Source organism: Otolemur garnettii, unplaced genomic scaffold (genome assembly GCF_000181295.1).
Source record: "Otolemur garnettii isolate 467f Iridium unplaced genomic scaffold, OtoGar3 scaffold00065, whole genome shotgun sequence".
Lineage (NCBI taxonomy): Eukaryota > Metazoa > Chordata > Mammalia > Primates > Galagidae > Otolemur > Otolemur garnettii.
In genome coordinates, this window is record NW_003852460.1 from 1,927,054 (window position 1) to 1,938,454 (window position 11,401).

An 11,401-nucleotide genomic window follows, 5' to 3' on the forward strand; every position below is an offset into this window, starting at 1 on the left:
AGTCTCAAGAGTGTGAGACCAGCCTGAGCAAGAGGGAGACCCTGCCTCCACTAAAGACAGAAAAACTAGCCAGGCATTGTGGTGGGTGCCTGTAGTCCTAGCTACTCGGGAGGCTGAGCTGGGAGGATCACTTGAACCCAGAAGGTAGGGGTTGCTGTGAGCTAGGCTGACGCCATGACACTCTTTTCCAGCCAACAGAGTGAGAGTCTATCTCAAAAAAAAACAAACAACAAGAAAACTACCTATATCCTGTATATTTAATGATGAGCCTGTCTCTCTAAAAATCATGAAGTCATCACATTTTTTAAAAAGAGGGATTCGGACTGGCCAGTGTTTGCTATGAAGTCTGCTGTTTGTATCTGCGGGGGTGGCTTTGTGCCCTCAACTCAGGAACTGAAAATTTCTGGGGGAAAAAAATTGTATCTATGCTGAACAGGTATAGACTATTTTTGTCATAATTTTCCAGGCATTATAGTGTGATGGCCGTTTACGTAGCATTTACGTGGTGTTAGGTATTTTAAATAAAATACCAGAGATGATTTAAGTAATGCAAATGCTATGATGTGTTCTATCAGGGATTTGAGCATCCGTGGATTTTGGTATCTGTGCCTGGAGTTGCATCCTCGAGGGATATAACTGACTATTTTTCATTAATTCACACCCCACCCCCACCAGGCTGTCTCTGAAATAAATTGTGCAGAATCACTGCCACCTATTGGCAATTTATTGAGTTACTCCTGGTTTGGGGGTTTTTTTTTTTTTTATATTTTTTAATTTTTATTCTGGGGAAAGTGAAATCCTGACCCAAAAATAAAATAAAATAAATTCTTAAAAAGGACGGAGTTGGGTGGTGCCTGTGGCCCAAAGGAGTAGGGCGCAGCCCCATTCTCCAGAGGTGGTCCCCGGCTAAAAAATTGCAAGAAAAAAAAAAAAAAAGGACAGGATTATTTTTATAAATTGTGATAACTGAATAAAACCTAGTTCTGAAGCCTTCTTTCTTTCTGAATAACTATTTTGGTCTATGATGGCAGTGTCCATGGCTAATTCTGTGTTTTTCAAAAGTAAGTCTGAATTTTTCATATATAGAGAGAGAGAGATACATGCATACACATTAATATGTTTACCAAAAATGGGCAGTTCTGATCCTCTCAGTCAAGTCTTTTGTTCTACAGTATTTTGGGTGGGGAAATATAGTTAATTAAAAGATTAGGGCTGCCCTTTGTTTATGACCTGTGATGCCATGACCCCCTATGGAGAGTGATAAAGTGAGACTCTGTCTCTAAAAAAAAAAGGAGGAAGAAGATTGATAATCTCAAATTTGTTGATCTTATACTCTATAAACTTGGGACATTTCTATACTTATTTAGCTGTTCTCTCAATACTATCATTTTTTTTGGTAGCAGCGTCAAAAATATTCTGTTTCTCCTATTTTGGATTTTTGTTGGGTTTTCAAGCTATTTCAAACAACATCATTTCAAAAATTAATTTTCCCCTTTCATTGAAATCCCAAGTTCTTCTTTGAAACATTCCTATCAATGGGTTCCTCAGCCTCAAATCGTAGGTGAGACTTCCACTCACCTTTCCGGTTTTTTGGTGGTTTTTTTTTTTTTTGAGACGGAGCCTCAAGCTGTCCCCCTGGGTAGAGTGCAGTGGCATCACGCTCACAGCAACCTCCAACTCCTGGGCTCAAGCAAGTCTCCTGCCTCAGCCTCCCAAGTAGCTGTGACCACAGGCACCCGCCACAACGCCCGGCCATTTTTTGGTTGCAGCCATCATTGTTGTTTGGCGGGTCTGGGCTGGGGATTCGAACCCGCCACCTTAGGTGTATATGGCTGGCGCCTTAGCCGCGTGAGCCACAGGCGCCGAGCCTTTTTGGTGGTTTTTGACAGGAAATAAGCAGTTTCTCACCAATTGCTAAAAGTGGAAAAAAGTCTCACTACAGTTCCTGAACTGATTTGTATATTTATATTTTTAGTGTTTCCCACCTTCAGGCAGTAGTAACTTTTTTTTTGCAGTTTTTGGCTGGGGCCAGGTTTGAACTCACCACCTCTGGTATATGGGGCCGGTGCCCTACTCCTTTGAGCCGCAGGTGCCACCCAGCAGTGGTAAATTTGATGACACTGTGGTCCACAATGCAAGGGGTGTTTTCTTTCTTTCTTCTGTCTTTCTTTCTTTTCTTTTCTTTTTTTTTAATTTAAATCATAGCTATGTATAATAATGCAATCATGGGGTACAATGCTCTGGTTTTATATACCATTTGAAATATTTTCATCAAATTAGTCAACATAGCCTTCACGGCATTTTCTTATTGTGTTAAGACATTTATATTCTACACTTAGTAAATTTCACATGGACCCTTGTAATGTTTTCTTTCTTATTTGTTCCAAATGTATGTTCCTGGCTCGTAGATTAGACCATTCTGTGTCCTGTGCTGCTAATCTGTTCCGATAGACTGGCTCTCAGCTTTCATCATTCCCTATCTGGCAAGTTTTCAAGTCTCTCTGTGCACTTCAGCCTCTCTCTCTCTCCCCACCCACGTGAGAATTCATCCCTAGACCACGTGTCAGGACCCCTAACTCCCTGTCCCTGTCACCACACGCAGGAAATAGGTTTGATACAGATGAAAGTACAAGCTTACAAGAGGCAGGTGAACCTTAAGTGCAGGGTAGACCAGAACAACGTCTCTTGTGACCTTTTAATGAAGCATTATACAACAGGTGTGGGGGTCCATGTGCTAGGATCACGGGCTTAATGGTGACTACATGCTTTTCCCCCATGGGCTCGACTCCCACCTGCTGCATGCACCACCAATGTCTAGTGTATAACACCTGCTTTCTAACAAGCGACTGATCTTAACACATAAATGCCGGCACCTACTTGAGGGCTTGTCTCTGGACAGCAAAACATCTCCATGCCAGCTCAGAGATTGTCTTGTTCCCAGCGCCTCCCTCAAGATCCAGTAGTTGCTCCCACAAGCCTGGTGCTCCGTCTCCGACAGTCACGTCTAATTTCAGACTCTTTTCTTTAAGGTGACCCAGTCTTCAGTGGGGCTTTCAGGAGATGAATCCAGGGAGTTGTTATTAGCTGAGCATAAAAATAAATGCAATTTGTTTGTAAAAGTCACATTTTCTATTCATGAATTCACAGCCTGGCCAAAAATGATCTTAAAAGCTGACTTGGGGGGTGGCACCTGTGGCTCAAAAGGGTAGGGCACCAGTCCCATATCTGGGAGGTAGTGGGTTCAAACCCAGCCCCGGCCAAAAACTGCAAGAAAAAAAAAAAACTGATTTGACACCCTGCTCTGATGAGATTCTCTTCTTACAATTTATCTCTTCATGAAACATCAAAAAGAAGGAAGTTTTTACTTGTTGCTAGTAAGAATTTTAAGGATGCTTATTTATAATTTTTGTTATGGTTGGTAACATTAATTATAAGAAAGCCTGTGAGTCGTGAGTAGAAATATTAGCAAGGGTAGAACTGAATAGCTCTTCCTTCTAGTTTTTTGTTTTGTTATTTGTTTATGTTTTTGTTTTTTTAGTTTTTGGCCAGGACTGGGTTTGAACCCACCACCTCTGGCATATGGGGCCAGCGCCCTACTCCTTTGAGCCACAGGCACAGCCCCAGCTCTTCTCGTTTACGTAAAATATTATAATATGTGCAGAATACAGAGGTGGAAACTTGTTATTTTATCCTTTGCAATTAAACATATAACAATCAGTGACATCCCTTCCAAGGAATGATTAAATTTCCTGATTGGCCCCATGGAATTTATTTCTGTGTTCCTTATCGAGAGAAATTAGGTGATAAAGATAAACATTTTCCCTAATCTGATGCAACTAATCCTTTCTTCACTGCTTCCTTTTTGTCAGGAGTTTTATTTAGCATATGCGTCATAATAAATTTGTGTGCCGGGTGTAACTAATGACAAAGAGATCAGAGAGGATCTGTGATGTTTCCTGATTCTTTACCTTACCTGGCTCAGCATTTAATCCAGGATATTCCTCTGCCAGCCTTCATGGGAGAAATAAAGTATCCGTTCATTTTTATAGGAGTCGCATGTTTATGATACCAACACAATTATGTCATTCGTCTTTTTTTTTTTTTTAAATTTCAAGTTAATATGGCAATACAAATGTTTAGGTTACACTGTTTTCAATTCTAAGATGAAGTTCAAATTGTAGTTGAGCCCTTCACCCAGGGGACGTGCTGAACACCCTTCTTTTTTTTTAATTTCAGGTTAATATGGCGGCACACTGTTTTCGATTCTAAGTTCAAATTGTAGTTGAGCCCTTCACCCGGGGGACGTGCTGAACACCCTCACTTTGTGCGATCTCTGCCAGTCACCTCCATCCTTCCCCTTTCCTTTTCCCATCATCTTCTCCCTTCTTAGCTAGACTGTATTTGTTATTCTTTCTGTGGACGTATAATTATTTATATATCGGTTTCATATTACTGTTAGGTATGTTAGAGTCTTGCTTTTTTGTTTTTATTTTTATTTTTTGTTAGAGACAGAGTCTCACTATGTTGCCCTCTGTAGAGTGCTTTGAAGTCACAGCTCACAGCAACCTCAAACTCTTGGGCTTAAGCGATTCTCTTGCCTCAGCCTCCCAAGGAGCTGGGACGACAGGTGCCCAGCACAACACCCAGCTATTTTTTTGTTGCAGTTGTCGTTGTTTAGCAGGCTCAGACATGCCAGCCTTGATGTCTGTGGCCGGCGCCCTACTCCCTGAGCTACAGGCACCGAGCCTTGCTTTTTCTATTCTTGACTTTACTAAGAAGAATGTGTTTCAACTCCATCTAGGTAAACACAAAAGATGTAAAGTTTTCACCTTTTCCTATAGCTGGATAGTATTCCACAGTGTACATATGCCACAGTTTGTTAATCCACTCATGGGTTGATGGGCACTTGGATTGATTCCATGTGTTCACAATTGTGAATTGAGCTGCAGTTGACACTCTAGTGCAAATGTCCATAGGATAAAATGATTTTTTTCGTCTAGGTAGATGCCCAGTAATGGTATTGCAGAATCAAATAATGGGATTGCAAGTCTACTTGTAGTTCTTTGAGGATTCCCCATCCGTCTTTCCAAAGAGGCTGCATTAGTTTGCAGTCCCACCAACAGTGAAAACGTGTTCCCCTCTCTCCACATCCATGCCAGTATCTGCAGCTTTGAGACTGTGAGGTGGGCTAATCTCACTGGGGTTAGGGGATATCACAGAGTGGTTTTGATTTGCATTTCTCTGGTGATTACAGACAGTGAGCTTTTTTTCATGTGTTTGGTGGCCATTTCATCTGTCATCTTCAGAGAAGTTTCTGTTCAAGTCTCTTGCTTATTTATAAATGGGCTTGTTTGCTCTTTTCTTGCTGGTTAATTTGAGTTCTCTGTAGATTCCCGTGATAAGCCCTTTGTCAGAGTCAGCACGAGAATCTCTTCCCCCATTCGGAAGGCTGTCTATTTTTTCCCAAGTTTTTTTTAATTCTTGTTTGGGGTTTTTAAAATTAGATTATAACTGTGTACATTACTGTATTTATAGGGTACTGATTCTACATACAGTCTGGAATGTTGACATCAAACTGGTTAACATAGCGTTCACCTCGCCTAGTTAATTGTTGTGTTTAGACATTTATACTCTATTATTAATATATTTGATATATACCCTTGCAATATGCACCAGTTACCCTCCCTCTACCATCCACCCTGCTTCCCTTCCTTGGGTTTTATTTCATAGGCTTTTTCTTTTTCTTTCTTTTTTTTTCTGGAGACAGAGCCTCAAGCTGTCGCCCTGGGTAGAGTGCTGTGGCATCATAGCTTACAGCAACCTCCAACTTCTGGGCTTAAGCGATTCTCTTGCCTCAGCCTCCCGAGTAGCTGAGACTACAGGCGCCCACCATGACACCACACTATTTTTTGGTTGTAGTTGCCACTGTCGTTTGGCAGGCCTGGGCTGGATTCAAACCTACTAGCTCTGGTGTATGTGGCTGGCACCTTAGCCTCTTGAGGTACAGGCACCAAGCCTTGTAGGGTTTTTCTAAAGCATTTTACAGACCCTGGAGACTTAGGCTGTGTTATTAGTATGTATTGCATGGACATTAAGATCAAGGCTTAGCACTCAAAAAGGCTTAGGCTCAAATCCCCTCTCTCACTCTCTAGCTCCTATACATTGGACAAGGATGTCTGCCTACAAATTACACTTGCCAACAGCAAGAGGAAGGCTCAGACTGCCCCCCTCCCAGGCCTGTCAGGATTAAAAGGAATAATGGTTAAGAAGCTTATGAGTGTGATCTGGGGCCAGCCCAGAGCAGCTCAGTGGACAGACCCTGCTAACGACATGGTTGTTGATGTTTCTGACAACTTTATACATTTGCTTTACACTGTAATTATTTCCCCTTAGTTTTTTTTTTTTTTTTTGGCCGGGGCTAGGTTTGAACCTGCCACCTCCGGCATATGGGGCCGACGCCCTACCCTTTTGAGCCACAGGCACTGCCTATTACCCCTTAGTTTTATTTTTGGATTTTATACAGCTGGGATCCCAAAGAAGGGGCTCATGTTTAATTTTAATTTTTACAAAATGTCTTTCCCGGCTTTTTTGAGGTGCTATTGATAAATAACAATTGGTATGTATTTAAGGCACACGGTTTGGGGTATTGTTATAGGAATACGTTGTGAAACCATTTCCACTTCAAGCTAATTAATAGGCCCACATAATTTCCTTTGTTTTCTCCATTTATTTCACCACCTATGGTGCTTTTGTGGGTGTGCAGTGGTTGGACAGAGCTCATGACAGGTTATGCACCTGTGGTTGCTGCCCCAGGACATTGGCACGTGCCCATCTGCTCTCACATCTTCGCTGCCCCAGGACATTGGCACATGCCCATCTGCTCTCACATCTTCGCTGCCCCAGGACATTGGCACGTGCCCATCTGCGCTCACATCTTCGCTGCCCCAGGACTTTGGCACATGCCCATCTGTCCTCATGAGCATTTCCCAGCATGCTCCCTTTCTTACTCCATCCCCATTCATTCTGGGTCTCTGACTCCTCCTAACCCTTCAGGCTTCATTTTCACCCCCAGAAGTACCTCCTGCCCCAGGCTAGGTGAAGACTCTTAATCAGGCTCCCATTTTCTTTCCTAGAACGTCTCATAACTTGCCTTTTGGTATCTGTGATTTGTGGAATGTCTGTCTCTGTCCTCTGATAGTCAAACTTCATGAAAATGTACCTCAGCCTGTGTAGCTCACTATTTAATCTTTTTTTTTTTTTCTTGAGCAAAGTGTCAAGCTGTTGCCCTGGATAGAGTGCTGTGGCATCACAGCTCACAGCAACCTCAAACTCTTGGGCTTAACCATTTCTCTTGCCTCAGCCTCCCAAGTAGCTAGAACTATAGGAACCCACCACAACGCCTGGCTATTTATTTATTTATTGGTCATTGTTGTTTAGCTGGCCCAGGGAAGTTTTGAACCTGCCAGCCTGGGTGTATGTGGCTGGAGCTGTAACCACTGTGCTACGGGCACCGAGCCACTGTTTAATCTTTTTAAAAAAGTTTCAGATTGGCTTGGTGCCTGTAGCACAGTGGTTACGGTGCTGGCCACATACTCTGAGGCTGGTAGGTTTGAACTTAGCCCAGGCCAGCTAAGCAACAATGACAACTGCAACAGAAAAATAGCCAGGCACTGTGGCAGGCGCCTATAGTCCCAGCTACTTGGGAGGCTGAGGCAAGAGAATCGCTTGAGCCCAAGAGTTTGAGGTTGCTGTGAGCTGTGACACTATGGCACTCTGCCAAGGGTGACATAATGAGACTCTGTCTCAAAACAATAAATAAATAAATTTATGATGATTCACTTCCTTATTTTCATTTGTTAGGTAGCATGCAGGTTTGAGGCATGCATTTTTGCATTTCACAGATATTTATGGGGAGCTAGGAAGTGAAGATTAAATTAATGTGGGGATGAACTGAAATTCAGGAATCAGAAATGCAGGACCAGGGGTGGCGCCTGTGACTCACAGGAGTAGGGCTCCGACCCCACATGCCGGAGGTTCAAGCCCTAGCCAAAAACTGCAAAAAAAAAAAAAAGAAAGAAAGAAATGCAGGACCAGGCTGGGCATGGTGGCTCACGCCTGTAGTCCCAGCTCTCTGGGTGGCTGAGACAGGTGAATTGGTTGAGCTCAGGAGTTGGAGACCAGCCTGAGGAAGAGTGAGACCTGGTTTCTACTAACAATAGAAAAATTAGCCAGGTGTTGTGGTGGGTGCCTGCAGTCCCAGGTACTAGGGAAGTTGAGGCAAGAGGATTGCTTGAGCCCAACAGTTTGAGGTTGTTGTGAGCTGTGACACCAAGTTACTCTACCTAAGACTCTGTCTAAAAAAGGAAAGAAGGAAGGAAGGGAGAGAATAAGGTAAGATGAGATGAGATTGGGCCTTGCGGCCCAGGTAGGGGGGTGATCCTATCACATCTATCTAGTCCCCTTGGTGAGAATAATTCCTATGGCTCTGCCTGGGAACAAGGAGGCTGCAATCTGCAATAGGGTATAAGCCCAAGGTAAAAAGGAGACGTGAGGACAGGCTCGGTGCCCATAGCTCAGTGAATAGGGCGCTGGCCACATACACCGAATCTGGTGGGTTTGAAGCCAGCTCAGGCCTGCTAAACCACAATGACAACTGCCTCCAAGATATCACCGAGCGTTGTGGTGGGCACCTGTAGTCCCAGCTACTTGGGAGGCTGGGGCAAGAGAATCGCCTAAGCCTAAGAGTTTGAGGTTGCTGTGAGCTGTGAGAGTTTGAGGTTGCTGTGAGCAGTGATATTACAGCACTCTACAGAGGGTGACATAATGAGACTCTGTCTCAAAAAAATAAAGTGAGGACAGATATTAGTCAGCGTATTGCCCTGTCCCAGGCCTATAAGAGCATCTGGGTTCATAGCATAGAGACAGAAAAAAAAAAGAATAGGCTGGGTATTTTTGAAGAAGCTGTCTTTGTTTGCATGCAGGTTTAACCTAACTCACATTTGGTCTTTTTCTTTATAACAGACGATAGTTTGCCCAGAGGTTGAGACTTCTCCCGGAATAGCGTCCCTGCCCTCCCCTCAATTTGCAGACTTCACAGAGACTCACACCGCCTTGGTATACCTCATTTACGCTATTTATTTCCACGCCTCCAAATCTCCTACTGCTTGTTGTCTTTTTCAGAGCTTTCTATGCCCGTTAAATACCAAAGAGGGTGCACTTTATACCTCCCATCCTGTTTACAAATGTGCTTTGGGCTTTTTCTTTTAACCTGAAATAAGTTGTGCTGTGATGAGTTTTTTCTACCCTTGTTTGTTATCATATTTCCTGCTGGTCATTTGGTTCTTTCTCTTCACCCTTATTTTTAGAAGAATTAGAAAAACAGGCTCAGCACCCATAGCTCAGCAGTTAGGCTACCCGGCCACATATATCGAGGCTGACAGTGAACTCGGCCTGGGTCTGGGCCTGCTAAACAATGACAAGTGCAACTAAAAAGTAGCTGTGCTTGGGGTGGGTGCCTGTAGTCCCAGCTACTAGGGAGGCTGAGGCAAGAGAATCACGTAAGCCCACTAGTTTGAAGTTGCTGTGAGCTGTGATGGCACAGCGCTTTACTGAGGGCAACATAGTGAGACTCTGTCTCAAAAAAAAAAAAAGAAAAAGAATCAGAAAAAGATGCCATAAAGATGACAGCTATATCTCCTAAGTTAAAAAAGAAAACAACCTTTTTTTAATAGAGGCTTGCACCCATGTCTAAAAATTTAAGAGTATGAATATCATTTTAATTCCTTTGCCCTCCCCCCCCTAAATTTACCCTTATGAATCTGGACTTTTTAATTAGCAGATATGACCAGAATGATATTCTCCCCCAGATCATAGATATTCTACCCCACCGTTTTTTTTTTTTCTTACTTTAGTGACAGACCGGGTTACCAAAATGCTTTTGTAGGCATTTGGTGTGAATATATAGAAAGTCATCTATGCTCAGGGACCCAGGAAAATTGAGGAGAGGGCAATTTCACCTGTTTTAGCCTTCCCAAAAAAGAGTATCTCAGGCATCGTTTTAACTGGGTCTCATTTCCCCCAGGATAAAGTGTGGTCCCTGTCATTTAGGTTAAGAGTGCCGTGCCCCGCAGCCCACCACATGCTAACCAGGGAATGGTTGTGTTTCTAGCGGCCAGTGGAAACTGGCCCATCCGAGGGAACCTTGCAACCAAGCCAGGAACCGCCTGCTGAACTCATCAGGGACCCGGGGCCTCAGGAAGCTCTACAGGTGGTATCCCAAATCGTTTGCTTGTCCAGCATTCCAGATGGGGGCTAGTGGCCATCCCTGCGGCTGGCCACCTGCACTCATGGGCTGTTATCTCTACATTTGGTTGAAATAAGAGTTTGCCTGCCTCCCCCCATGTCTCTGATCTGCCTGTCTGTCTGTGGGGTTTGCCTGTAGTGGTGGGTGCACCCTCTCTCCCTTCCACTCTGCTTACCAGGCCCTTTCTCTCTTTAAAAGCTATTCTACAAAAGTTCACTAAAGGGACATTTAGGGGCTATGGAAATTAACACACGGCAATCCATTTTCTGAACCGAGGAGAATCAAAGCTGTAAAATTTGGGCATATACGTTCTAATCCAAATCGTGCATGCAAATGGCTTCTTTCTTCAGGATGAAATGAAAGACGCTTTTTTCCCCATCCTCTTACAGATGCTCTCATCGCCAGTTTCTCTCTGTTTGCTGAAGCATTTAGTGAACGTAATTGATAACTTATTTTTTTCTAATGATGGCTTTTGGTCTTTAAGTAACAGTAAACACAGGGATAGATCTCGGTACTATGATGAGAGGGAAAGTTAGCACTGAACTTGTGTTTAGAATGTAAGTGATAGCCAGGCGCTGTGGTAGCTGCCTGTAGTCCCAGCTACTTGGGAGACTGAGGCAAGAGAATCACTTAAGCCCAAGAGTTTGAGGTTGCTGTGAGCTCTGATGCCACAGCACTCGACAGAGGGCGACATAGTGAGACTCTGTCTCAAAAAAAAAAAAAATGGGATGTGACTGAGTGTATTATGACTATTTTCATTTTATTTGGGGGGTAAATTATGTAAAGTTAAAAGAAAAATGAACTTTCATCACTTTATCACTACTCACCCATGGATAAAACGGGACAGATTCTTCTCATTGTTAATCTCAGAAATGCGAAATAGGGTATTTTGAACTTAATTCTAGAGCTGGTCATGGGTGTGTTTCTCCTGAGACTCCACCTGTTATGATAGGTGCACACCCCGTCAGCTGAATCTGCTCTCATGTAATCATATCGAGCCTTAGAGATTGAATGTGGGGCTCTGAGCGGGTGGCGTGGCATGTGTCTGGGGTGGGGCAGAACTACCTTGGACAGCTCGGCCAGGGGACGGGTTTGGAT

The 11,401-nt window shown here is 43.5% G+C and overlaps 1 protein-coding gene across 1 annotated transcript in view; it reads left to right on the forward strand.

Annotated features, from left to right (window-relative positions):
* The window catches only part of GYG2 (glycogenin 2), a 36,439-nt gene that overhangs the window by 20,831 nt on the left and 4,207 nt on the right, over positions 1–11,401 (forward strand). Inside the window, exons 8-9 of the mRNA XM_023515061.1 lie at positions 9,022–9,114; positions 10,169–10,267. Of these exons, the coding sequence (XP_023370829.1) occupies positions 9,022–9,114; positions 10,169–10,267 (192 nt within the window). The remainder of the gene's footprint in view (positions 1–9,021; positions 9,115–10,168; positions 10,268–11,401) is intronic.